The 27,975-nt window shown below is 48.4% G+C and overlaps 1 protein-coding gene across 4 annotated transcripts in view; it reads right to left on the bottom strand.

Moving 5' to 3' along the window:
* Positions 1–634: 634 nt before the first annotated feature.
* Positions 635–27,975, bottom strand: part of SH3GLB2 (SH3 domain containing GRB2 like, endophilin B2) — a 27,624-nt gene continuing 283 nt past the window's right edge. The window contains exons 2-11 of one of the 4 annotated variants that reach the window (XM_085312050.1): positions 19,586–19,727; positions 19,094–19,222; positions 17,723–17,856; positions 17,166–17,258; positions 12,830–12,892; positions 8,019–8,042; positions 4,948–5,037; positions 4,363–4,463; positions 2,784–3,045; positions 635–2,112 (exon numbers count right to left, since the gene is read on the bottom strand). In XM_085312050.1, coding sequence (XP_085168176.1) covers positions 2,005–2,112; positions 2,784–3,045; positions 4,363–4,463; positions 4,948–5,037; positions 8,019–8,042; positions 12,830–12,892; positions 17,166–17,258; positions 17,723–17,856; positions 19,094–19,222; positions 19,586–19,727 — 1,146 coding nt within the window. In that variant the 3' untranslated portion in view covers positions 635–2,004. The remainder of the gene's footprint in view (positions 2,113–2,783; positions 3,046–4,362; positions 4,464–4,947; positions 5,038–8,018; positions 8,043–12,829; positions 12,893–17,165; positions 17,259–17,722; positions 17,857–19,093; positions 19,223–19,585; positions 19,728–27,975) is intronic. The other 3 variants (XM_085312051.1, XM_085312052.1, XM_085312053.1) reach the window with 3 other exon arrangements.

Genomic DNA, 27,975 nt, shown 5'->3' with positions numbered 1-27,975 from the left:
TTAAAATAAAGCTGGGTGTGAGCTCTGAAATCCAGACAGGTTTTCTAAGGTAAGAAATCAAATTTCATTGTAGCTGTGAGCTCGTAACCTACCAGTTCTTTCCTAAAGAGACATCTGATTGCTTTTTAAAGTGTTTTAAGATGGTTTTAAGAGACTAAATTGGAAAAAAAAAGTTATGTTGCTTTAGATTATGTTGCATTGAGATTGTCCTTAAGTCTTTAAGTTAGCAACAGATCTAGTTTCCATAACAACAAAAAAGGGTTGTTAAATCCAGTGCAGCATTTCCAGTCTCTCAGCAAAGTCATAATGCTATTTTTGCTTCAGGTTAAGGAGGAGCTGTTGTTTATCTTAGAGTTCATCAATCTGTAGTACAACCAAGACTTGTAATTTGGGAAAGGAACTGAAAAAAACATTAACAAGTTTAAGGCATGTTGAGAGTTTCAGCTGGGACAGGAACAACGGGGGAATTTTTTGCTTTTACCCAACTTCCAAGCCTACGCCACCAGTATGGCTCAGCTCCCCRCAGCGTGCATCCCTTTCCCTCCCTGCTGGTGCTGCTTTTCAGTGCAAGCTGCAGTCACGTGGCTGGAAAGCAAGAGCAGCTGTGAACCCACMCAGGACACTGAAGCAGGAGGTCAGGCAGTTTGTTTATTGGCAAATAAGTGCTGAAAACCATGAGCCCTACATACACAGGTGCTCTGTGCCCTGTTACATTAGAGTGGTCACAATACCATTGGGAAAAGTGCAAAAGATCAATAACCAAGCAAAGGGAGTGTCTGACATACCAAGAGGAGGSGAGTGAACAGAGAACTTGGTGCAGGTGAGCATTTCTCTTCAATCCAGCTTGAGCTGAAAACTGGTTACGCAGTAGTTGGGAGTCCTTTAGTTGAGCTCTACCTCCGAAGCTCATAATAGGATTAAAAGGCCTACCCACCTAACGGCTCCCCTGTGAGCTAAGCCACYACAACCACCAAGGGCAGCCCGGACTGTTTAATGGGAAGAAGGTGAGAAAAGCAGAATTGTAGTTGCCTCTGTGTATGGCCAAGAACAGCTTATTGTTGGAGATACAAGAGCACGTGGGACTACCCCATACTATTCTAGGATGCACCAGGTCTGTTCACTGCTGAGATGGGAGAGGAAAGCATTAGTTAAAATCAGTGATCTAGGAGGAAAATAAAGTCAGGCTAAAACACATTGAAAGAAGAGCCTGGACAATTAACACAAAGTGCACACCTTGTGAAAAGGCTTGTAAACTCTTCGCAGGCTAAGAGCAGTTTTTCAGAGGAAATGCAAGCAAGATGCATGGTTCCTTGCACTGAGGTCTCCTTTTTGACACACCGACCCTCTGTTTTTAAGTTAGTTTTCTCATTCAAGTCCCCTTCCAGCTTCCTAGCTCAGTTCTACATTGAAGCCATCAGGCACCGCTAAGAGTAAGCATGGCTCTTAAGGCCTTGCCTTACTGTTCTTCTACAGGTGAGCAAGATAGTTCTGTTTAATGGGCTTTTAACTCATAATTCTGCTTCCTTTCCTTAACAGGGTTGGTGGGACACTCCCCCACTGGAATGCTTGATGATTTGATTCAGGCAATTCTACTGCTGAAGAACAGAGGATGGAGGGGGAGACAGGCACTAACCAACACCAAACACAAGGGAAGTGTAACAAACTCCATGAGCAGCTGCTGAGGGAGACAGTTTGCTGGCTCTGGGAATGCCACTGCAATAAACAAGACTAGGATAGGGTAGAAAAAGGAAATCAAGGAATCTTGCATCATCAAGATTAACCTCAAAGCAGGCTGCACTGGTGGTTAATGAATTCAATGCTGGGTGCCATTAGCCCTTTCTCGAAACCCTACTATAACAGTTTTACCACTTCTTTCCCACAATTCCCATATTAGCAATGGAGTGTCAACCCTGAAGAGAGCAATGGTCTCTGATGAAGAAATCCACATTAGAAGTGCCAGGAGATGAGAGGTGCATTCTGCTTGTACATTCTTCCTAGAGACATTTAACTTAACAGTTCCAAGTAAGTGACAGGAACTTTTCCTTTCTGGTTCCCTCTTTCCCCTATGAGCCAGTCTGGGTCCATGCCTGGCAGGCTGTACACAGTGATCATCTGGGGAGAGAAGACAGCATAGACAGGACCTTATTCTGCAGACACAGCCAAGACAGTCAGATGTGTACTAAAAGACTCAGTTAATTCCTAAAGTTCATTTAGCAGGATCTGTGCCCTATCCCTGGAGCCTCCCTGGAGCTATTTCCAGCTATACCAGAAGATCTACAGGAATCCATCCAGTGATGTTCCAGCTGCCTTTTAATTCTCTGAAGTGGCCTAAGGAATTCTTTGACACAGAGTGGCTTAATGTTGCTGTATCATCCCTTGTGAACACAGTTCAATCCAGTCACCAAAAGAGCTTGGAATTGCTGAATTGCCTTTGTTCTCAGGCCTCTACCCAGTAGCTTATCCTATTCTACTCGCATATAAGCTACCTAGGTTTGAGAGTCCCTGTGAAGATACTAGATGCTGGGCAGAGTATTTTGTTAGCTGGGTACAACTAGGCTCCAGAAGGAATAGAAGAGTTACTGTGGTAATATTCTTAAATACCAAATGGCTACGAGCTCAGTGCAACTAAAAATGGATACTAGTGTCAAGGAAGAGGTTATCAGCAGTTCCATAAAACAGGATTTTTAGAGGCAGAAAAAGTAACCAAGACCTTGTTGAGCCTACAAGTGGGTTGCTTATTAAAAAAAACAACAAAAAACAACAACAACAAAAAAACAACCAACCTCATCTGCAAGAAGTGCCAGTTCACTGCTGTCAGCTGCTTCGTAGTCGTAGAGGACTCTGGCCTTCCGTGTCCCACTGGCAGGAGGCTTCACTTCATTTGGGTTCAGCACACCCTCTGCCACAGTATTAGGCACCCCAACAATTGTGGGCACAACTGGAATGGTAGGCACAGCAGGGACAGTGGCAGCAGCAACAGCTGGAGGAGAGGTGGCAGCTGCAGGAGATGTGGATTCTGCATTGCCTACAAACGTGCCTGAAAATCTTACACAGGGAAGAGAAGTATGTGGGGGAGAAAACTTCAGTAAGGATCTAGTATGAGAAACCATGAAAGCTAAACTGCAGAGGAGACAACACTCAAGAGTTCCAGCTGCCAGCTATAATAGGTTTATGCTTTGCCTTGAAATGGGGAAGGGCACTTAGTTCTCAGGACCTGAGACTATCCAACAGGTACTATTTGTGTGCTTAATTTTTTTCCAGTATCCTGTTACAGGACTGGTATCTAACTTGCAGTTGATGAGTTACCTACTCAGATCACATTTAAAAGGAGCATTAYGCTTTACTAAAGTCACATGTGGACAGCTCTTGTTTCTATTAGAGATGCACTACGCCTTTATAGCATACCTAGATCCAGAGCAGAAGTGCAGTTGTGTCCACCGGAGCCACTGACAGTGGTGGCTGGAGAGAGCTGGCCAGAGGATGCCCCCCGCACTCGAATACGAGACTGTGGGACAGCACCAGAGGTGGGGCTGGGTAGGCGCTATTCTCGGCTCTGCAGCTGTCTTACTGAGTCCCTTGTGCYGTGTGTCCTGGCTCTGTTCTCACGTGCTCTGTCTTATCTGTCTAGCCTGCCACTTCCTCATCATTGTTGCTGTTAAGCTGGACACCATGCTTAGAGGCTTTCTGGGATCTCTAAGTAGAGATGGTAACTGAGTCAGGTCTTGATTATTTGTAGAGTGCAGCTGCACCCTTTGCTGGCCTTTGTAGCAGGTCTGCAGAGACCAGTCCTAGCACTGTATCCTTAAAACTTGCTGGTTCCTGTGAGGATTAGAGCAGCCACAGTTTGGCTGAGAAAAGAGCTCTTAGAGCCTATTGTGGGTGGCATTTAACTTACTTACATTTCTCCTTTGGAACTGCAAGCATGGAAAGGAAAGCAAGAGGGAGTAGTGAGTAGTCATAGAAGGCCACCGGCCCCTCCTGGGTACCATTGCCACGCTGATGTAACTGGGTAACAGACAAAATAGCCCTACCCACCCCCAYGAGACGTGCAGCCAGTGCACAGAATTAGTTACTGCTGCAGCTGATCACAGAGGCTGGTTGCTTGGCAGCAGGAATTTGTCTCCAGTGTGATTTAATTTAGAGGAGTGTTCTGTCTTGCCTTCGTGTGTTTAAATGAAGGCATAAAACCCCAATGAATCCCATGGCTGTAAATGCAATACTAAAGGGATAGGTCACCATTGCCTAAGCTCAGGAGCTCGTACAGGGCTTTCAAGATTCTGCCCAATGTTACGTTGTGGGATGGGGAAAGGTCTGAACTAGTGGTAAGTGGATGCGAGAACTACCAGCACTGCTTTGTCTCACCTGCCCAGTTGCTTCTGCAGGTCCAGCATGTACTGGTAACACTGAGCATAGTAGTTTGTCTGAGACTCCACAAACTCATGGAGACAGCGAAGATGATTCACCTGGAAGGAGATGGGCCAATAGCTGGTCTGAGTTTGGGGGCTGGGGCACCAGAACCCTCTTCCTGTACTACCTACCCCCAAGAGAAGCAGACTTATGCGGGCCAGTATTTAGAAGAGTTACTTGGTTGAACACATGCATTTGTCAAGTCTGGGGATGCTGCGTAGACCCAGGGTGACCTTAGACAGGTAGCTTCTACTGGTGCTCTTATACCACCTGTGTGGTTAGTCCACAGCTCTAATGAGGGAAGAACAAGGTTCTTCTAGCCTGGAAATGCACCGAGGACTGCAGAACTGCTGGCATYACAGTTGCACTACTTGTGCATGCCTCTATCCTTTCTCTTTTAGGAGGTTGCACCCAAATTTATGGCCTCTTCTACCTCTGCTCCCAACATAGGCCTCACCATCCTCTTGGCATCCTTCTAGAAATGAGCTGGGAGTCACTGCAGTCCCTGTAACCCTCCCCCTGTCAGCTAGGAAGACTCACATGTGTACTGTTGATCCCTTCTAGCAGGAGACGTGTCACCTCTGCCTGTCGATCAAACTCAGTCTGAGTGAGCCGCAGCTCATGTTCAGCCTGCAAGACAGAGGAGAGGGGGCTCAAGACAGCACAAGGCAGGGACCCCCGTGCTGCCTCTTCCAGGGAGAGGCAACCCTYCCCTCCTCCTCTCCCTATTCCCCTTTTTGGCACTTAGACGAGTGTATTGTTGGCTCAGTMGGATCCACATGCACCTGCAATACTGACCAATAGCCACAAGACACCCTAGCTTGGGATCCCAGGGATCTCTGGCTGTATTTCAACTTGATTCCTTCTGGATCCCAAATGTGATCACTGCTGTTCATGGAATGGCAGCTGAAGACTGATGCATCAAGCTAAGAAGCTCCTACCCTTGYACAACTAGAGCATGAAGATGAAGAGGCTTTATCATTCCTGAGGTATGTGGAAGGCCAGTCTCATGCCATCACCTGACCTATTAGTGTCTGCTATAGAAGGCCACCTAAAAGTGTACACCCAATGCTGCCCAGTCATCGCTGTCCTCTCCAGAGTGGTCAGTGGGATCAGGACAGTTGTCCCAGTCACTGTGGGTGTGCTGCTGCAGAGTACCATTGTGTAGCTCTCCTGAACTCCTCTCCTATGCCTGTAGACTTAGAGAACATGAATGTCCTTAAGTTTCTCACCAGAAGATGCACTTTGCTTTTTTAATCACCACAGAAAACAGGCTGAGACCAGGTAGCATTTACCAAATGGGTRTTACTAACTAACTACACTGTAACGGAGATGACCATCCCACTCCAACTCCAGTCTAAGGCTCTCCTTTGAAGCTTATTCTGTGCTAAAGGGAGTTAAACAATGGTTATTAAAAGGCAGCTATGAAGCAGACATCAGGAATTCAGAGGCAGATTGGCACTTGAAACACTCTTTACAAAGGAGATGATGATAAAACATCTCTCCCACACCAAAAGACGGCATATTTATATTATGGCAGTTTTGTAGTATCAGAATACCCAGATGRATCCTTGCAAAGAGAAGTGCTCCAGAAGTGCTAGAGCAGTCAGATGCTCGAGGGCCTGCTCTCCCCTCCCCACTGCCAAAGGGAAAAGGGTGGCGAACAGGCACGGTTGGTCTCTCTAGCATGCATCATTCCTTAACAGCACCATGTGAAACATGCCACATGTTAGGACATGGCAATTTCCTTAGACTGACAGCACTATTGCTGAAGCAATAGTTGCAGTTCATGAACTGCAGCTTAATGGATAGTTAATGGGRAGAGCAGTAAGGGGGTCTGCACGCCCCTTCCCCTCCGCCAGTGACGTGCAGCCTGTCTTGGTGCAGTGGCTCTTGTGTGGCTCCAGTTGTKGGACAGAGCATATTTTGCTGGCTTTGAAATGCCCTGATCGTTCTGGCACAGGAGTCGTTTGTCTGGAATTGCCCCTAGGGAGCTAATTCAGACTGGCCGATAGCCTCAGAGCAGAGGCCACATTGCAGTGGTGTTTCTGAGCAGGTCACCCTAGAGAAGCCCCAGTTTTCTCAGATGAGCAAGCCAGAGGAACTCTTTTGGGCCATTATGCCTCGTATCTCATGTTAGCAGTACTGTTGGACAGYTAGGCTAGAACAAAGAAATGCTTTGACTGGCTTCTAATCAGATTTTATCTATTTTAAGCTACAACTGATCTGTTTTCTTGCATCCTCTGTTTGGAAGGGATTATTTAAGGGAAAGGGGAGATCTAACAGGAAACATCAGTACAATGCCTTATTAAGCACAGAGAGGTTTTTTTTCTTTTTTTTCCCCTCCTTTCTTCAGTGAGCAGAGAATTCTGTCACGGCAGAGCTATTTGAAGCTTGTTGTGACAGGCAGCTCCAGCTCCATTTACCGCTGCCTGGGATTTGACCCATTGCATCTCTCTGCTAGCTATGAGTTACAGGATGCGCTTTCCCATATAGCCAGCATTGGATGGTRAGCTGGGAGGTCCCTTCCAGTCCTGTGCTTCTCCAACACACTGAGAAGTTTGCTGACTCCATCAGCACTTTGGTCTGCTCCACCCAGGACCAGAGGAGCATAGCCTTGCATACTTACAGCTGACACCCACCAGCCCATTTATTTGCGTTACTGAGAAGAATCTAAAATACAGGGTGAGCTGGTTCAAAAACAGCCAGTCTGCTTTCATGATGCATTTAGACTAAGGCAGTAGTAGGTTATCATGCACAGCATGCAGGAATATGCCATACTACCACCTTGCAGTTCAGGCTAGCATCTGCTGAGGGTCCTTGAGGAAGGAAGATAATGGGATCCCAGAAGCCCTGTACCATACCAGAACTCCACACAGAGCTCACCATGGTCTCTAGGCTACTAGCAGCCCTTCATCCATCTTCAYGGATGGAGAATCACACTCCCCTTGAGGAATCCAGGAAGTAAATAAGATCTGGGGCTCGGCCTTGATGGATCCATTCGGAAGGGTAAGCGCGGCTCACCCAGAGTCAGCTCCCAGACAAGCCCTGAACCTGCTGCTCTGCCTTCCCGACAGGTCTGCTCCTGCCCTCAGCTAGGGCTGTTCATGGGGAGACCCTTCATCTGTGCTTCAGCTCCGCTCAGAGCATTTATTCAGACTCTGGGACAAGCAGGCAAGGGGCTATTAGAGGCCAATGCAAGGCACATGCAAATCAGAGCAGGCAGGGCCTTTGCTACAGGAGCAGAGCTGAATCACCATTGCAGTGCATCAGCTCTGCTCCCAAGTCACTGGTGCTGGGCTCTCAGAGCTGCCTTTTATCACACACACACTCACACGCACACACCAACCCATCCCTGGTTTGCCTGGGAAGTCTCTCACACTAGATACAGCCAAATGACCCAGGGGCAGGGCTCTTCCCAACCTGCTATCAGAATCAGATCGAACCATATAGCTTGAAAATCAGGAAGGGGGCTGACGACAGCAACATCCCACTGATCCTCCCCCCTACATAYGTGCATGCACACACACGCACAGGAGTTAGCACCACCTCCCACCCCTAACACCACTGGCACACCCAGGTTGAGCACCGTTATTCAGCTAGATACTTACTTTTTCCACCTCGTCGCTCCAAAGCTGTGGGGGGGCCACAGAGCAACAGGAAAGGAGATCAGTGTTGGAGATGTCGAGAAGCACTCAGCATTAACACCAATTGGCAAGGATGCTCCATGGACGCAGAAGGCCAACTCCGGGAACGAGCTAGCCCTTCACCCAGCAGCAGCTGCCAGCTCAATGCTCCCTCACTTCTTTCCTACTCCCCTGAGCTCAGTTTTGCAGTGGGAGAGCAAGTCCGTGCTGCTGGAGCCAGTGCTCCAGCGCTGCTCCCTGCCAGGGCTTTCACAATAACAGCATTCAACGGCCTCCGGGAAGAACAGGATTAAGCAGCAGATGTGCAGGGAGCACAAGCTGCCTGGGAGTTCTCTGAATGGCCGGCAGAGGTTGGTGTTGAAGAACAGCCCTTGTAAGCTTGGGGAGAGGCAGACAGGCTGCTTGAGCCCRCAGCAGGGCAGGATGGCATGAATAGCCTGGCAGATGCTACCATAATCCAGACAGAGGCCAGTATTCCTCACCCACTGGTCTAGAGAGCTCAGGTTAACGGGGTCTTAATCCAGCTAGCCCACAGCTACTCAGTGGGCGTGTTTAGGTACAGAAAGATGTAACTGGATGTGGCCTTTGAACCAGACAAATCATCTTCAAGCTATTCCCACTGCTTTCCTTCCTGGATGCTTTCTTCCAGCCCCATCCATGAAGGCAGGGATACCTGCCCTACATCTGAGGGCAGGCAGCTATTCCTTGGAAATGCTTCCCCCAGCTGAAGTTTCCCAACCCCTTTCAGCATCACCTACAAGAGAATCTGTACAGTGCAACGCTGCCAGCTGCTTGCTGGGATCTGGCTCCAGGACATGAAACAATCGACAACARAGAGAGTCACGCACAGCAACGGGAAAGGGAGAGAAGAGGCAGAAAAACACATTGATCCTTCCCAGAGGGTCCTCGGCCTGGCCTTTCCTCAACATACAACCCCCCTCAGCCCTGGCCCTGTGAAGAGGAAATCACTGTGGATCAACTGGAAGTGCACCAACCTGACTACACCCCGCATCAGTGGGGTGTGTGTGGGGGGGGATGGCTTCTTTAAGGCTTTCAACTTCACTCTCAGGTGTCACCTTGTGTTACCTTTGCAGGTCAAAGAAGTTCACCATAGCATAGTTGAGTTGTTCCTGTGTTAGTCACCTCAGAGCTGTTGCTTCTTGCTCTGTCAGCACCAGCAGTGCCCCAGTGAACAGCACAAGGCTGTAGAAGCACCAGCCAGAGCTGCAGCTCTGGGATCRTAAGTGGTTCTCCCCACCTCTCTGCTGCCCAGCATGGAGATAGGGGCTACAGTCCTAAGCCATCCTACCTGAGAAATACCCTCCACCAACACAGGGAAAGGGACCATATGCTAGATATTGTGGTGTTGGAAATAAAATGCTCCATTTAGGCCCAGGATCTCCCTCTGCTGAGCCTTGCTGGGGTCACTTACCAGCAACAGCCCTCAGGTGAGCTGCAGTAGCCTCAGGTGCAGAAGCAGCTTCAGCAAGGCAATATAAGGAGCATCTGCAGGTGGTGCCTACACCAGTGAATRGCTGAAGCAGGAAGTGGTTATGTCAGTTGTCGGCATCTTCAGTTCCCATTTTGGATCCTATCCTTTGGCCCGTGGCTCGTTCCTGAGGTATGTAGCCTGTTTGGCACCTCTTCCATTGCTTGAGGGGAGTTACTGCAGCCTGTTCCCATCTAATCTAGCAAGCTGTTCCTGTTGCAGGGCTAAGGTAGCTGTGTACTGAGACTAGATGTTTTCTGACTTTCAGATGGATGYTTTGTTATTGCAAGTCAGAAGTTGGCTCAAATAAGGTCCAGGCAATTTTAGCTGTGCTTGGGGACACAACTCCCTTCCTCTGCTCCGCATAAGGGCCCTTCCTGCAGAAGGCAGATGGTGAGAAGATCCTCATAGGTAACCAAGAAGCAGGTCCTAGCCTGAACTGCTGCCCTGGTGCAAGGTATATGGTAGCCTTATGCCAAAGGTGCAATGTGGGCTTAGTACTCAGGCAACACAGAAGCCTCTTCACACTTGCTAAAGGTCTTCCTACTTTAAGCTCTGAAGATAGGCCATTTAGTCCCTGCAGTACTTAAGTACTATTACGTTCTTATCTAGATTTGTTCTACTTCTGTTGGACTTCCTGAAACAGTTTCCACCTCTGTTCCTGTGGTGCTTTCAGGCAGTTTTGCTTTGCCCAGATTTATCTCTGGGTTAAGGCACTGTGTTGCTCTAGTCAGAAGTAGTTCAGAAAGCTCATGAAACRGAACAGGGCCATGACTTGCATCTCTTCTGTGTTCTTCCACCCCAGGCCTCATCTTATGCCAGAGGAACCCTCTTTAAAGTACTCAACATGTTTTTCTTGATATCATTTCYAGGAATTTAGAGCATGGCAAGGGGAAGGATCTGAGGGAAAGGAATACTTAGGCTTATGCAGTCCATGAATACCCTCCTACACAGCAACAAAAGATCAGTGTGGGAGAGAGAAATGGCTCCTCAGCCTCCAACTCATACACAACCAGGCTGAGAMAAGGCCCCTCCTTGACTCCAGGTGCATCCATTTCTAAGCCTTCACATTACAGAAGACAAAAATAAAACCTTGTTATCCACTTCTCCAAAAGTCAAGGTAAGTTTAGAATCAAAATCCAAGTTCAGCTGGCCTTGCCCACTGTTTAGAGGACATAAGCTAGGAAACAGCTGACTTGCTTGCTCACCTGCAAGACAAAGTTGTTACTATGTTACCCATAAGCAATCCCTCCCTCCAGAAGGGAGCAGATCTCAAAAGCAAGGTTAGCAGCAACCACTGCTTCACATTCTCAGTGTGTACTGACAGCCAAGTAGCACAATGGACTCTGGCCTGGAAGAAAAGCAGAGCAACAGCATGGAGAGCTCCTACCCTGCTGCGGTGCCTGGCCCTTTGGGATGAATGCTGGGATTAGAGAGCTTGTTGCAAAGTAGTCTTGCCACAGAGCTGGAGAGCAGTCTGGGCCCAGCTTATTTTTCACTAGTAAGAGAGACACCAATTTTGTATCAGTCACCCTGCTCATGCAGACTTGGTCCAAGGTGGCACTTTGACCACTGATTGCAGCCTCTAAGGGAGGTAGTTTTGGAAGTCACAAGGACTACTACTGGCTAGGGTGTTTGCCACAAGGACTCCTGATAGAGGTACTGCAACCAGTAAGTGATCAAGGTCAGTGTTGGCTGTTTATCTAGGGCCCTGGAGTTCACTGACCCCTATCACTGTTGCTGTCAGAGCTTCCCTAGCAGGGCTCTAAAGGCTGACCACTCAGCTGGGCAGAGACATACCAGAGCAGACACCTGTGGGCTTAAAAATATCCATATCCCATGTCATGTTACTGTGCTTGGCACCTGCTTCCTCAAAATAGTTCTATAATACAACAGACAAACTTGCAGTTAGGTGGCCACTACATATGTAAAAGCTCAAGTGAGCATTTGTACGCTCTGCAAGATGCTGCATGTTACTAATGCTTGTTTTCAATCTGTTTTAGAAAGACTCAGGGGATCAGTAGGTTACACTGATCTAATCAGAGCTATTCAGAGGCAAGGAAAGCCTAGTTTCTCTCCCCTTTCTCCAAGAGCTCAGTTTTAGTCCATTATTGCAATATCTCCTGTCCATGGAGCAGACCTCTTCCCAGCAGAGAGGACAGAGCCACAGGGTGATTGCTAACTGCTGTGCTAGAAGAGGTGGGGACTGAGCAACTGATGCAGCATCTCCAGTAGCTGAGGGCAACTGAGTAGAAAGAAGCTTCTTTCTAAGGAGCCTTGTCACCCAGCCAGTCACTCCTTTTGTACAAAGCTATTTCTGATCCCAGTATCACTCTCCAAGAAGGTCAGGACAGATACCCCTGGGAACTAACACTGATGCTATCAGCCAAACATGTCTTTCTGCAAATGGGATGTTGCCCATTAACCAAAGCCAACTTGCTACTGTGAGATTTTTGGTTTGCTAGTAGGCTGGGGTGTCTTTTTCCACATCTGCAGATCCCCCTCCCCAGCCCTTCTGCCCCCTTATTTTTCTATTAGTGGGCATCAGTGTTGTTCTGAATACTATTTAGGAAGCAAGATGGTCAGTTTTCAACATTTTAAYGAGAAATGTGACATCACGTAATGGGAAGCCACAAGCACAGCACAAAGTCAATTGCTTGACCATAACCACTGAGTGCAACACACTAGAGATGCAGCAGGCTATGCACCCCCTGCACATCTGGCTGTGTTACAGCCACTGAGGACTGCCACCAGTGGGCTAGGCCTCAAGTTGAAAGAAAAATAGACCTCTATTTGCAGAATAGATAAGCCTGTATCATCATCCTGCTGGGTTACTGGTACCATGGGTGGCAGAGGGATTCTCTTCACCTTTTCATTTCTTGATCACTCTCCAAGGCCTCTAAGCACTGACACTACAACACTGATCAGGCAGTCACACATGTGATGTTACCAGTGTTATGGCTGGAACCACTCAGAAAGACTAACTCTTCCAAGTAGATTTCCTTCCAATTGCTCTGCTAGCAATAAAAACACATGTTCCCACTGGAAACAGGAAAAAAGGTGTGGAGAGAAACTGGAAAGCAAGCCAAACAGCAAAGTGCCAAACCCTGACAATGCACCTCYGCTGGGGTGGATCTGCATTCTTAAGGTTGAGTCAGGAGTCCTAGGCAGCCCATGTCACATTAAAATGTTGAAAACGGCAGAGCACTAGGTCTGAGTTGAAACTGAGTGAAGAGAGGGGCAGGAAGAGGTTGGAGAGGCAGTATCTAGGAGGAGGCAATCTTACCGCTGATGCGCTGGCGGAGAGAACGTAATTACGAGGTCTAGTCTCCTGAAAGTCAGGCACAGCCTAGTGGGGGGGAATAGAGTTTCATGTACAAGTCATGCAGAAGAGCCAATAGGAGTCAGTTGGGTAACAGATGGAGGAAGGGGCCAGTGTTTCCCTGTCTGTGCAGGGAGCTTAGTCCAATTTCCTTGAGACAGCAGGAGGGAGGTCTCCAAACAGCTTGGGCAGTGATGCACAGAAGCTCCCCAAGGTGGATGCCAGGCTTGTGCAAAAAGAGATGGACTGGCTCATGCAGTCACACTAGATTAGTTCCACCCAATACTTCAACAGATGTTTCTACTGTTAGAAACTCTGCCTGTACTTACAGCTATTTGCTCAAACAGTAGCCAGAGTGGAGATGAGACAATTCTAAATGCATTATTTTCCATTCCCTTGCAGTCAGAAGGTTGCTCATCTCACTGTCTCAGCTCAGTGGGGAAGACCTTTCTTGTCTTTGCTTTGCACCACTTTCTAGAAGCATCCCTGTACAGGGCCTTGGCCTTTAAGTGAACGTATTTACTAGCATCAGAGCATGCTGTCCACAGTGCCTCTTAAAGAGGGAAAATAAACAGGCAGAAGAGAGACACTGACTCATCTACTTTTTTACTCACACCAAGCCTCTAGGCATGTTTCTATCTATCAGGTTCAGTTCTTCTATTTTCAGCAAGGGCCTTGGCTTGGCCAAAGTAGATCTAGTCCAAGGCTTTGCTGCTGTCCAAAGACAGCACACATTCTGCAGCCTGGAGGTCAGAAAACCACCAAGCCACCTTCTCCACAGCTAAATGCCTGTCAACAAGAACAAGAAGGCTTAAGCACTCCAGAGAGTTTTTCATCACTGGAAACACAAATGATCCAAGTCCACCCCAACAAGCAGTGTGGGATCACTAACCAATATATGGCATGCTTTATTTAGCTGAATTCAGTTTAGGCCTCCTTTTAGGATGGCATTTGCTGTTAGTGTCACTCAAAGAGTGAATCCAGCCTGTTAGCTTATATCAGGACTATCAGTGCAGTGGATCATGGAATGGTCCCGGTCAGCTTTTATTCTGCAGCAAGCTGGGGCGCAAGGCCAGCACACAAACCAGCTGTAACTCCAGTTAGATCTCTATAAGTCTCTTGGGCCCCATACTTCCTCTCCCTGGTTAATCTCTGTGCAGCTCACCCAGATCTACTTAAACAAGCTGACCTGATTTGCTGGGAGCTGCAGCAGCCCTGAGCAGCCTGCTGAAATGAGTGACCAGTGTGTGGAAAAGGAGTCAGACAGTCCCAACAAAATGAGATTTTAACCATCTAGGAGTTTAGGGGAGGGCAGGAGAAAGGAATATGGAGGAGTGATTCCTATTAAGGAGTCAGGCCTGAGTATAGGGAGAAAAATGCATCAGAGATATTTGAGGTTGTTACAGTGACAAGGCTTGATTCCTCCCCATGAGGAGAGTGGATGTTCCACAGAAGTAGCTTTTTCTTTTGTTTTAAAGATCAGAAACAACTTAGAAACCTCTCCTCCCRTTCCCTGGTCTCCAGGAGTCCCCAAACCAGTCATATAGCACATGGGATGAAGGAGGCAAGCTGCTCTTTCACTCCTATGCACGGGAAAGTTGTATTTGCAAGCAGTGGTCAAATGGACCCCTCCCTTCCCCCTTTCACCTTTATAATGGAGAAAACAGGCAGAGCCCTGGAGCCTGGATGACAGAACACCACCACAACCAGATCAACCTGCCCATCATTGTCTCTGGACTGCCTCTACTCCAGGAGAGGGACTTGCTACCCAACCTCCTCCTGCCCAGAGCTGGAGGAGCCTGAGCAGGTCTTTACACAAGACCCTGCCTCCCTTGAGCACTGCTTGCAAGCAGCGATAATGGGACCCAGTGCATGCTCCAGAGGGGCTGCAGGCAGCTGACAGATGCTCTTGTCTTTCTGGGGCACTTTTCCCAGGCCACTGTAGCCCTGACCGCATTCAATATATGCTCCAGGGCCAGCCCCTACATGACAAGGGAGATAGGAATTTTTGCTTAAAATGGGAAAGAGACAATGAGAGGTGTTAAAAAAAAAAAAAAAATCACAGCACTGTTAGCACAGTCAATACTCACATCTCCCTCACACTGAGCAAATTACAGAGAAACAAAACAAAAAGGTTAGTAAACAAAACAGCATTAACAGGAAGGACAAAGCACAAAGTCCAAGGGAAATGCATAAGCCCAGACACTTGAATAGCAGCTCGCAGGTCTGGGCAGCAGCCCACTTGGAGGATCAGTCATGAGACAGAAGCTGTGGGAACACAAGTTTGCACTACACAGGGGAAGAGCAGCAAGAGACTAGTGAGCTGGGAGAAATGCAGCAATTTGGGCCAGCTTGGCTGGAGAGGAGGTGCAACAGAGGACTCCAGGCATGTTACAGGGATGACAGTGGTCTAATCATGTGCTAACATGCCTAGTGCCCAGGGCAGCAGTTCTCCCCTCCATGCTGGGAACTTCCACTCATGCTTTGCCCTCTGGTAGTCAGTGAGGCAGCCCTGAGGCTGGCAATCCTGCTTTTAAGCTAGGCTAGGTAAGTGATGAGAGCCCACAACAGCAGCTGAGGTTGTTGTTCTGTTGTAGTGACCTCTGTTTGAAAAAAGCAGTCATATGTGGGCAACTGCACTGCTGGAACACAGCTCAGACACAGCTTGGACTAACGCCTTGGAAAGCTTCAGACTGACTCTACACCCTGCTGCTCCAGGGGCAGACCAGGTTGTTTTTACAGTTTCAGGGAACCCCTTGCCTAAAGGTATGGCCTTTCAGATGCAGCTGAAAGGCCCTTAGATCAATTCATGTAGAAAGCAAGGCAAAGAGCGAAGGGGTCAACAGAGGAAGCACAGGAGGTGTTTGAATTTCTACTCTGACTTCAGCCTAAAATAAAGCAGTGGCCAGTATTTCCCTTTGTGACTGGGGGACCGTCCCCTTCAGGAGGGGAACTGGGGATCCCTGAAGTTACCCTCAGTGGACCTGGGAGACCTGAATGCTTAAAGGCAGCTTTTTCTTTTTATTTTTTCTCTAGTGCCTTTGATTACCCACAGCCTTGTTCAGACCTTCCCACATAGGCATGAGTGCTGTTAGCCTCTGTCAGACCTGCTGACGAAGGCTGCTGAGCTTAGCATGCCTTCCCCGCACTGAGTGTACACAGAGCTGGAGAGAAGGGAAAGTACCGAGGAACCAGCCATCCAGGGAGCCACAAGGCCGGAGTCCCAGCCAAGCAGGTGTCTAGAAAATGGGCTCATGCCAGGGCTCCCAGGTGGGTATCCTAGTGCATCCCAAGGACTGCCTGACAAGGATTTCTGCTTGTTTTGATCATACTTCTTTGCCAGTTGAGCTCCTGGCCCCAGGCTAGAAGCAGAACTTGGCAAGTCTTTGTGCCAACAGCCAGAGTAGTACAGGATGGGGCAGTCTGTTTCAACAAGGCCCTCTGGGAAGTCTGTCAGTACCTCCTGTCACCCTGCCTCTGCCTGGAGAGAACAGAGYTCTAGGAGGTACCTCAGGCCCAGGAAGCATCATCAAGCTGACAGATCTTGTCAGCCTCATCAAATGAGCACTTTGCAGCCTACACCCCTACTGCTCAGGCCTGCAGATAGCAGGATACTGGCTAGCTTACCAGTCTCTTCCGCTCCACAGTGACCTGGGAGCTTTGCTAGTTTACCAGCTGTTAATTTCCTGAGGGCAAGACCAGCCTGTAACTAGATAGTGCCATGAATTATGTCATTGGAGAAGCTGGAGAAACAGCTTCTTGGTAGACAGTCTGATTCTGGTCACCACCCACAGGCTCCCCTGGCACTCCCGCATGAAGAGGCTGAGTTGGCAGAATAGATAGTTTGAAATTCTGGGACTCCTGTGGAGGCCCAACTTGCTTTCCCCTTACACATCTTCCAGCTCAGCTCTTTTGGCTTGCTTGGAGACCTCAAGGGAGGTTTTTCAACGAGTCCTCAAAAGATGTAGCCATTTAGTTACTAGCACAAGTCACACAGTCAAAATTTGAGCAGGCAGGAGCCACTATCAGAAAGCAGGAGCTTGTGTCAAGTGGGAGTGTCCAGATTTTGGAAGCTCAGAATTAACTTGTTGAAACAGCTATGGCACATGGCTCCTACAGCCAGTTTCCTTATACACCAGGCTGATTCCTCCTCCAGCCTTACAGGAACCCCCACCCATGCCTGCCAGGGTCAGGATTCAGTAGTGCAGCCTGACTGTGGTTCTGAGGACACGTGGCATTGCTGATGAGAGTCAAACCCCAGGGCCAGAAGGACAGAGAGGGGAATAAGGGGAGAAATTACCGCTGCTTTTGCCTCRGCAGCTTTGGCTTTCTTCAGCCTGGCCTTGCAGGCATCTAGATCCAGACGGCGGTTCTGCAGGATCCTCCGCTCTTTCTGAAAGAGACAGAAGAGGGGACTAGAGTAGGTTGCTTACGAACTGTTGGGGAGGAAAGGGACAAAGTATCATCTAAAAATCAAGTCTTTTTCCTTGGAAGTGAGAGAAAAGCAGTTGCTATGTTTGCCCAGCTAGCGTGGGTCATGGGTCTTGATGGCCAGAGGGATACAGGCTAACCTGGAGACAGGGCTATGGGCTGGTGGTGCCCACCAAGCTGCAGAGGTCAGGAATACCCCGTGTACATCAAATAGCAGCCCTTTGGCACAGCAGGGGGCAGCCCACTGAAGGTCCAGGATTGGGTTCCTGTTCTCCTATCCTCCCTTTCCCCAAGGGGAGGTAAGATGTGGAGTCCTCCTTTCTGACAGGGAAGGAGGATGGGTTCTTCTGGCACTGTTTCCCTCTCCATCCACTCTTCATGTATCTGGTGATCTGATAAGCTCCCCTTTCTTGCTACCATACTTACAGAAATAGTTCGCCAATCCCCCTCTAGGAAGTTGCGCAGTGGGGTCAGGAAGCTGATGGATGCAGAGTGGATGAAGTCCCGTTCTGCTGCACCTAAGCGCCTTTGGGTCTCTCCAACTTTTATCAAGGTCTTCCCTGCAATGATGGGAGCTTTTAACTCCAGAAGAAACCAATTAACATTATGTTGGCTTCAGCCAGCTCACCCAGGGCTAACAGGCTCCAACGTTGTGGGACAGAAAGCACAGTTTACCATGCCTGAACAAGGTGACCCTGTCCCTACATATTAGCTACACAGTCCTATCTGCAATCTGCTGTTCACCACTCCCAGTGCAACTCTGATCTTATCCGTCTGTTGACGCACTTATTCCACTGCCATTCTTTTGCTATTTTACCTGCCAGAAACATATGACAGCCCAGAGTTCTGGGTAGAATGATTTCTGTCTGACCCATAAAAAGATATACCCAGGGTTGGAACAGAGGCACAGAAAAAAAATAGCAAAAATAAAAGCCATCAAAGTGGGGAAAAAATAGTTGATTAGGACCCAGCTCAGACAGTATTGGCTATAGATGCAGTTACAGCAGTTCTGCCTGCAACAGGACTCACTATTGAACAGCTATTGATTTTGGAGAGCAGTAACAAAGCTCACAGCAGAGGCAAGGGCGGCTGGAATTTAAGGCAGTGTTTCTGAGCACGTCTGCTGCTTAAAGAAGCCTTAAGTTCCTCCAGGAAGGGGAAACTGATAGGTTTTAAGGGCGCAAAAAAAAAAAAAAAGTACTGTGTGATTAGGAAGGGGGCTGTTGAGGGCTGTTGCCAAGCAGCAGCATTCATAAGTATGCTTTTCTGTTCTCTTATAGCTGGAGAGAGAGTCTCCCCTCCACTTGCAGGACATACTTAAAGGATAATTTTGTTCCTGTTCTCTCAGTGGAACTAAAAACTCCTTTTAGACAGTCAAGTTGGATAAACCATTCAGCATAACTTCTTGTTCATGCTAGGTTAGAAAGCCATAGACATAGGAAAATGTTCCTGTACCTTGTTCCACTAGCTAATGTGGAGCAGCATCTCTGTTTCCCCTCCAGTCTGCCAGACTTCAGGACTATAGTAGGGGTGGGGGGCCCTCCTCCCTACCCCAGCACAGATGATGCTTTACTGCAGAGTAAGACCATCTTCCTATCAAGATGGGCCACTTGCTGCTGTGCTAGAGACCTTTCTCTGGTATCTGCTCTGATGCACTACTAAGGTAGGTGGCTAGGTGTGGGGCAGACCAGCCTGCTCACTTGCARGAAGCAAACTGCAGAAGTTTGGACCCAAAACAGTAATGGGGGCAACTTCTTAGGACAGGATAACTTTTAGGGCTTAATCAGGCTGACTTACCATAAGGTGTCCCCGGTCCAAAGTCATTAGCTGCCTCTGTCATGTACTGTGCCAGCAGCTCCCCATTGGTGACCCGGGAAGGCACCTTCCGGTCAAGCTTCTCATAGAGGAATTCTTCTACTCTGGCACCTGGAATGAGGRTGCCACTGGCTGTTACAGGATAGGGGACAGACATGGGCCCTGGAAGTGGCATTCATGGTGGTCCACCCCACATAGTCCTCCAATATGCATTGGACAGCAAGCCCCACCACTAGGAGAAAGTGTTCCCTCTTTCCAACCACCTCCTGGTCCTCAGGAGCACTGCCAGGCTATGTAATGCAGCTAGTCATCTTAGCTGCCTGAGGAGAAAGGACAAGCCCTGCAGAAAGAGGTTGTTTCCAACCCCCACAGCCTGAATGGATCAGGGCTCTCTGCCAGAGCACATCTTTTAACCTTGTTTGAATTGCAACAAGGACATTGTACCCTTCAASTATTAGAAGGACCTGGGCTTACTAGGGTTTGGCTGTAGCAGAACCTCAGTCTGACGCAAAATCTTCTCTGTCCAATTCTTAGTGCAGTCTGCCCTGGCCAGAAGGTTTTCGAAGTGAGCATCTAGTTCAGTCTTCTCAGCTTGGCCCAGCTTTTCTTCTGTAAACTGCAGGAAGGAGGTGTTCATTAGAAGGTTTGTTCTACTACAGCAAAGTTGCAATCTGCTATAGATTTAAGAGATACTGAGGCCTGCTGTACGCATCTGTCTTAAAGTGAAGCTAAAAAGTTTTCAAGGTATCATTCTTTGCTCCCAAGCATCTTTCAGAGGAAGGGAGCTTTTTTTTTCCCTCCTCCTCCAAGAATGAAGCAAGCACCGAGCTAAGATAGGCCAGGTTTGAGATGTGTTCCAGCATAAACAACTTCTAATGAGGGAAAGGGTCTAATACAGTAAAACTGGAGTATTTTTGTAAGTTGTGTACACATTTAACACGACAGATTCCTCCCTTCATGCAGCCGAATAAACGACCCTTCAGGTGAGGCAAGGTGCCAACTCCCTTCAGCTCCTACTAAGCAATTCTGTGTCTTGCAAACCGAAAGGGATTAGAAATGCTACCATCAACTCACAAGTCAGGCTTTCTTCCCATCTTATTAGACAACCGCACACACCTGTTTTACTACAGGGCTTGGGTGCCATCTGATAGCTATCAGATCAACAGTATCCAAGTACTACCTCCCAGCTCATCTCCTGCCTTGCTAGCAGTGAGCTGTGAACTGAGGACCTGAGGTTTAAGCAGGCTCAAATTCAGGATTGAAAGTGGAAATGCTTCCACTAAGTAGCAGTTCTTCAGCTTTTGCTCTAGGCTATGTGCTAGCTGGGCAGGTTCTGTAAGTACAGGGTACTGAAACACTGGTGTCTGATTTTTCTCAGCATCCAGATTCATACTGGCAGACTCCCCCCCTCCCTCTGYGATTCCTGTAAGTTTAAAATTAGCAGCAAGGAAAAGCAGGCTGTGCAGGTCTTCAGTGTTTTCACACTGGGCAATGACATTGATATGCAAGATTTATCAGTCTGGAGGAATCAGTGTCGGATGGTGTAGTACACTCTCCTGTTGCTTCCCTGTGATATCTGAAAGACCACCCTATTCCCTCTTCCCAGCCCCATTTTTCATTTCYTCCTCTAAAGTTGGTCAATTTAATCACATTAAGCACAACGTTAGCAGTTTTGTTATCTGACATTTATTGYGTCGAGCATAGGAACAGCTAGTGTAAACTATGATGCATCCAAAGCCATTGAGTCAACCTCAGAGCCGAAGTCTCCTCTGAGATTCACCCAATGTGGAGAAGCACAATGTTGTCATATAATACAAAAAAAGCCCTGCAGTTATCACCTGTCCTGATGGAGGTTGGTGACTTTGTACAGAACAGACTCTGTYTTCCTGCTTTTGATGGAAGCCAGCATCTTGTTGGATCACACCAGGAAGACCCCTTCAGACAGCTATCCTACATGGGATCCTACAKACTTTGCAACAATCCTTGTTGCTGGCCTCTGGTGCCACTGCTCAGTTGTCAGAGCACGGTACAGCACAGTACTGGGCACAGCTGCCAGAAGCTTAGAGCCTGGCTGAGAAACTTCTAGTTTAAACACGCTCCTGCCTGAGCTGCTGATGGTATCCCTTCTGCCCTCATGTATCCCACGGCTCAGTTCTAGATGAGCTAGGAACCTCTTTTCATGGGGTCTTGGTCTGGTGCCCACTACCCCTCCCAAGAGGCTTTCTGGCAAGCTCCACTCCCACAGCTGCAGAAAGCCAAGTTGCCGAAGAGCCCCGGCTTTGTTCACATCCAGAACAATGCTGAGGACAAGGCGAGATAACAAGGGGGCCCAAACCCAACACGGGAGGAGGGCGTGCAGGCAGACAAGCCRTTAGGAGTCGTGTTGCCAGCCATGTGCAAATGTTACTAGATGTCTGAGATATGCCAACCCTGCAGGTCTGTTTACACAGTGACCTGTTTGGGCAGAATCATGCTACCACCAGAGAATTGTCGTGTGGGATTTGTCCAAGACTGACACTGAATTGCAAGGGCAGTTCCACTCCACCTCCCAGCCTGGTAAGGCCAGGCAAGCTGCAGGGCCTTGCACAGCTATGGATTGTTTCCATAACCCTTCTCAGTACCAGCAGGTCCTGGTTAGCCTGGCACTTATTTTCAGTTCAGTCTTGCCAGGGCCTGTGGCTATCGTTGAACACTGGTAAAAGCAGATTCAAGACAAGAGGGCACTGTGCAGTACCCAGCTTCTAATATTGTCTTGGGGAGGAAAGGGGGAGCACACAACCATCGGGCATATGTGAACAGCTGACAAGGCTCCTTTTCCTCTGTAGCTGTTGGAAGTCTGGTACCTGTTTTCAGACTCACCCAGGGTGGATTGAGTCACAGCCATGTAGCAAACTGGGACTTCCCAGGTATTTGGCTCCAATACTCAAGTCATCTGTTTAAGAGCTTTTTTTTTTTTTTTTTTTTTTTTTTAACAAGCCAAGACTCTTTAATGCAAGCATATAAGTCTCCCTCACTCCTTTTTCTAAGGCAGCTTTGAGATCTCATTTCTAAGTCCTGCAGTTCAGACACTCTGCACCAGCATCTGCCCTAGAGCTGTCAGGCCTTAGCACAGTTTCTCATCAGCAGGTTTTAGTCAGCTTCTTGCAGCATTGCTGCAGAGTCAGTTCACTGCTGAAGCCCTCGAGCAGCTCTGCAGTGCTATAGCCAGGCTCCTGAATCACTCCAGCCGTGGGGTTCTTTGCTATAGTCACAGGCAGCAGCTCCAAGCATCGCTCTGCTGTTTTCTGCAACCTTTCTCTTCTTCCAGTGCACTGAAAGCTTGGGTCACTCATGCAGCACATGGCCAGGAAACAGCCAGGACAATCTCACTCAGCTCTTATCTCGAGTGAGGTGCTAGAGCTGTTTGTCTCTCAAGAAGGCTGAGGACGGCAGTCGTGGTCACTGCAAGCCTAGGTTATGCCAGAAAGGGAGGATGCGCAGGAATTTGAGTCACAGCCTATGGATGTAAAAGGTCAGGCCAGAAAAATCTCTTACTCAGGCTTCCTTGCAGAGTTGGAAAACAGGGCACAAACATCAGGAAGTGGGTGCAAGGTTACAGCAGGCTATAAGCTCACATACAGGGAGGCTGTTGCTCAATTTTCATCCAATTCCTTTAGCACTCCCTCATCACTGCCTAGAAGTTGCAGTGTTGCAAGGTTCAGACCTGGGCATAGTTGGCAGTTTTCAGATGAATTTGAGCATTCATCCAACTACACAGCATGAATGGGAATGTGTGATCAGGGCAAGGGAGAACAGGACCACATCTTTAAGWAAGACTGGATGAAGCTTTTCATGAAAGCACAGCCATTGAAGGAGATCTCAGAACTTGTATCAACTTATCCTATGAGCTGATTCTTTCTAATATCTGGTGTAAGTGGAGATCTAAGCTTTCAAGTAGCAACAGGTCTCAGCTGCTGGTGCCCTCTTACACAGCTCCGTAAGTAAATGCCCCTGATGAAAAGGATGTTGGAAGAACAGAAGCTTCTTAAGCTGGCTACTTAAACCCTGTAAGTGCAGGGAGAGCACCTTGTTTGGAGGACTTGTTTCTAGAAATCTGCTTTCATAATGCTTTCAGAAATTCGATTCCATTTTTCCTTCCCACTGGCAGGCATAAAATTTGATAGTGGGGTTGAGAGTTGTGGAAAAACAAACAAGCTGACCTTAAAGCTTTGTCTGTTAAAAAAAAAAAAGACAGATTTAAAATATTTTATCTTGCTGCTTCTCTGCTAGAAGCATTGCTGATTTCTGCAGCTCCAAATACTCCACCAGATGCTTTCAAACTGAAACCCTATTTAATTGTATCAAAGGTGCATCAATCAGCTATGGGCTTGGTTCACACCCACCTGGGAGAGAGCCAGGGCAGGCAGAGCACATGCAGCAGCTGGGGAGAACCCTGAGCTCTTCAGTCCTGCTGTAATAGGACTAGACCTTTTGCATCTATTTTCTAGAACCTAATGGTTGGGGCAACAGTCCAGCCCTGAACCAATGCCAGGATTTGCATCCTGGGATCACATGCCAGATCCACGGTGGTTAGAGACTCCACTGATAACACCCTGCAGGAAGCATCCCTGCAGCTGGCCCAGCTGAGCACTAGTTCTGTTTTTGTGCAGGGAAGCTGAAGAGGTGATTAATAATGCAGGGCAGCCTTTTGTTGAGCGCCACACTCACTCTCCAGGAAGAGAGGAGCTGTGCTGCGTTCCAGGGCATCAATAATTCAGCCAAAGGTTGGGTTTCCTCTGGGAGGCTTGACTAGCCAGCAGGAACACTAGATGCATTATCAGGGTCTATGTGGACAAGCAGGATGGCAAATCAGCAGAGCAATACTTGGAACAGGCAAAGATTGCAAAAGAAACAAGACCACGTGGGACTGCAGTTAGGGCAGCTGCCTAGGGTCACAGCTTGGRGGAAACTTCCTCTTTCCCCTACAAGAGTTGGTAGAAATGCTACTGGGATGTCAGGAGGGTAAGTGGGGCTGAGCTGGACAGGCCCCTCTGCTCTACTGCTAAAACATCAGAGAGCCTGTGCCTGCAACTCTAATGACTTAGGCATCGAGGCTAGGCTTTAGGAATAGCACATGCCTTGCTTTCTTTACTGAAAGCATTAGCACCTTTCGCCATTTAAAATAGAGGGAAATGGAATTTCAGTGCTTCCACTGGCTTATGTCAGCACTACATCTGTTTTGCACAATACAGCACAAGTTAGACTTGTTTAGAAAAATCATAGACTTGTAAGAGATGCATCTCTCCTCCAGCAGGCCCACACCTGTACACAGGGAGCTCTAAGAGTGGCTGTAGCCTCCTTGTAGAGTGTGTGATGGCAGAGTTCAGGCCCTTGTACCATTTTCGAGGTCTCCAGCTTTTCCGGCTAGACATTGCTTGTCAGACATTATAGGGTAACAGTGTTCCACCTTAAATAACAAGGCTCAAACCATGGCCAGGAGTCTTAAATCAGCAATTCCATCTTCTGCACCTGCCAGTAGATTTGGGCCAGTGAATTTCCTGAAGCCTAGCAACAGCTTCATAATGCCCAGGTTATTGCAACATTTGCTCTTCTGTTGGTCAGAGGCATGAAAGAATCAGTTTAGGCAAGTCTACCTCCTACTTTGTACAGTGTCACATCAGAAAAGAAGCCATAACCATTCAGCATCTAAAAAGCTACTTGAATMGCAACTGCTCTGGACTAAACACAGAATATGCTTCAAGCATTTGGTCACCTGGAGTCAGAGAAGCTAGGATGTGAGCCAAGTGAAACTGTCAGAGGACAGAAGGAAGCCATTAACAGGACAGCTTTACTAACTCTGGAGCAAGGCATTTAGGAGAGAAAAAAAATAATCCTGTGGTCATATGTATCCACAAACATGTTCTGGCCTGTACCTCTTGCCTTCAAACCCCCTTTTCTTTAGTCACATCCTGTTCTTATTTCACATTTTAAAGTGCTCAGTAGCCAAGCCATTAACACCAGTAAGTTCATGTCAGCAGAGCTAAAAGTCTATCTTATTGCTCGAGTTCAGAAAGATGGGAGAGTCTTTTTAGTAGTAATTACATTATCTTGCAGCTCCTCGAGACTGACTTACTCTATCAGTGGGATAAGCACCCAAAAGCCATACTCATGCTTGGGCAATTTCACCCAGAGCCAGCTTCCATTAGGACTGATAAGAGACAGGCACCTACGTTATTTCCAGACACCCAAGCCTGGCTTGCTGCCTGTCTAGAGCAGCCACCCAGTGTGTTACCTTTAAGGCAACAGATGCCAGCTCTGTAGGCAAGTTGGAGCTCTTACCATAGCCCTCTGCAGAGGTTTGGGAATCAGCCCYGCTTACAGATCATTGGAAAGTCCAGCTATGCAGGTGAAAAGGCCTTAGTTTTCCTTAAGGAAAAAGCCAATGGTCTGTTTGAAGTTTGTCTACAGGTGCTGGAGCAGAAGCTATTAGGGCCCAAGTGCTGCACCCCCTCTGAGGGGGTAACTGGATGGGACTGGTGATGTGTCAGTACAGCACATCCTTGAGTGAGATGCTGAGTYCTAAAACAGCTTTTTATCCTTGCAGCTTCCCAAGCCTAGAAGCTTTTCTTTCTTCTCCTTCTCAAGGCAGCAGAGTTGACTGCATCTTCCTGCTCTGTTCCATCCCCAAAACTTATGSCATGGGGTCCCTAGACACTGCCTTGTCAGGGAACCAACACACAATCCTAGGAAGACAGTCAATGCTTATACAGCTTTGGGGAGCTATTGCACAGCTTTTGTCACGGCCACCTCTATTCTGCTCACGCTGGAGATGGGTATGGGCTTGTCCACTTGAGAACACAGGCCCTCCAGAACGCTAGCTTCTYCTCGGGTAGGAGTCCCATTAACTGGTGCCTGAGCTGGGAAAAGTCATGTAAAGAGACTAATGGTATTTTTTGCCTCTGGCCAGGTCAAAACTAGGTCAAAATCTTTCCTGCTCATCAGCCAGTGCATGCATCAGGTTGTACTTGACAGATTTCAAAGCAGGGTTGCTTCTGCACTAAGTCTTGGGAAGCCACCTCAGAGGCTGTGTACCAACCCAGTTCTGCCTCTTTTGCCCCCTCGCCTTAGCAGGGGGAGCAAWGCCACAGCACCTCTTCCAGTACAAGTTAAGCTCTCTGTGTTGGCCAGACATCTCAGCCAGACAGTAACAGCTAATGCCGTCTGAACGGCACGGCACATTACGGCCGATCCATTTATCTCCCAGTCGCTGCAGTTCCGGTAAAGCATCACTYTGTTAAATGCCTGGAGCTGAAGGAAGCATCCCCAGTGCTATAGAAAATTGAGCTTATTCTAGMCAGGTCTTATTCCTCTCTTGGAAGAGCTGCTGTGCTCAGATGACTGCTAAAATCTAATCCTCATYGCCAATAGCAGACCTAAATTGTCATTTGTTTCTTTGTGCAGATAGGGCAACGCTCAACCGTGCCAGTCACAGAGCTCTATGGGGAGAGCACAAATCTGGTTATTTTCCTCAGCAACTGCATTTCATGAGATGGTTCTCRGCATCAGCGATCCATATTCTCCCAGTCTGCCCTACTTACACAAACACCAGCACACACTCCTCAAGTACCAGTGCCCTATGACACTTTGTTTCAAGTAATTACTACTGTAATTAATCATGGGGCTACTCATATGTAGAATGATATGGAGTAGGTGTAGCAGGCTGGAGCCACTATTTATAAGTGCTCCCTGCTCTAGAATCACTGTGTGCAGACACTGTTCCCATGCCTGTCTCCTTCCTACGCCTTGTAGGAGTCTCTGATAAATGGTTAGCTTCAATAGGGCTTCTAATGCTGTAGAGAAATCAAATCTTTTCTTCCTTTCTTTTGTTACCAAGGTCATTTGCATGAGAACAGCATCTAAGCTCTCCATCTGCTCCATATTTTGCACCTGTAGTTAATATTTCTCTTTTCATAACATATGACTCATTGACACAAATAACAGGAGGTGATATCTGTTTACAGGAGACCAGCTTCTAAGAGAGCCTGAATTACTCTGTTGCACAGAAGGCTTGGAACAAGACAGCCCTGTTCTGGATGTTTATCAACTCCCACAGAACAGGCAGAACAAAAAGCCCAGTCCCAGAGTCACCAGCCGAATTTCAGTTCTCAGGTAGGATCCCAACAAACTCCAAACCGCCCTCTCCTGCTGCCCATCCAAGAACAACTCTCCCGTTATGCCCAAGGAGCAGATGCGCTCAGCAGCCACATCTCACCACCTGTAGCACACCCAGTGCTTCCTGCGTAGCCAAGTTTCTTCGGCCTCCAGGCCCCGCCAGCTGCAGGGGGTCACTGCATCCCCAGCAAGCTCCTAGTATTCAGTCCTGGTGCCAGCTGAGCAGCAGCTCAGTCTCCAGAGCCCTTTCCCGCCGCGGTCACAGCGCTGCGTTTCGGCAGGTCTGGGAGCTGCTGCCGCCCAGCCCGGCGGCTGGCCCAGGACCGCCCAGCTACGAGCGCACCGCCGYTGCGGCCCCGTGCCCAGCAGGAGGGCTCGGCTCCCACGCGAGCCCGCCCGCTGGCGCGGGCGATCAGCTCGAGGGTCACTTGCAAGATGAGCTTTTAGGAACCACCACCGTTAGACAGCAGTTATCGCCGAAATCCCCCTTCTCCTCCCCGCCACAAAGAGGGGGGGAGAATAAAATCCGTTTATCATCAGAAGCCTCCCTGGGGCTGTTTTTTATCCACCTTTACGATGCCCTGGACGCCCCCTCATCGGGGGGAGCAACGCTGTCCGGCTTTGCTCCTGCTCGCGGCTACCCAGCACCGCCCCAAGCCATCGGCGCCCCGGGGGTCACCGCTCCGGGCCGCACCCCGCCGCCGGCTGCGGGC

This window comes from Rhea americana, unplaced genomic scaffold (genome assembly GCF_003343005.1).
Source record: "Rhea americana isolate MKP2758 unplaced genomic scaffold, rheAme1 scaffold_357, whole genome shotgun sequence".
Taxonomy (NCBI): domain Eukaryota; kingdom Metazoa; phylum Chordata; class Aves; order Rheiformes; family Rheidae; genus Rhea; species Rhea americana.
This window is presented reverse-complemented; position numbering and strand designations above follow the sequence as displayed.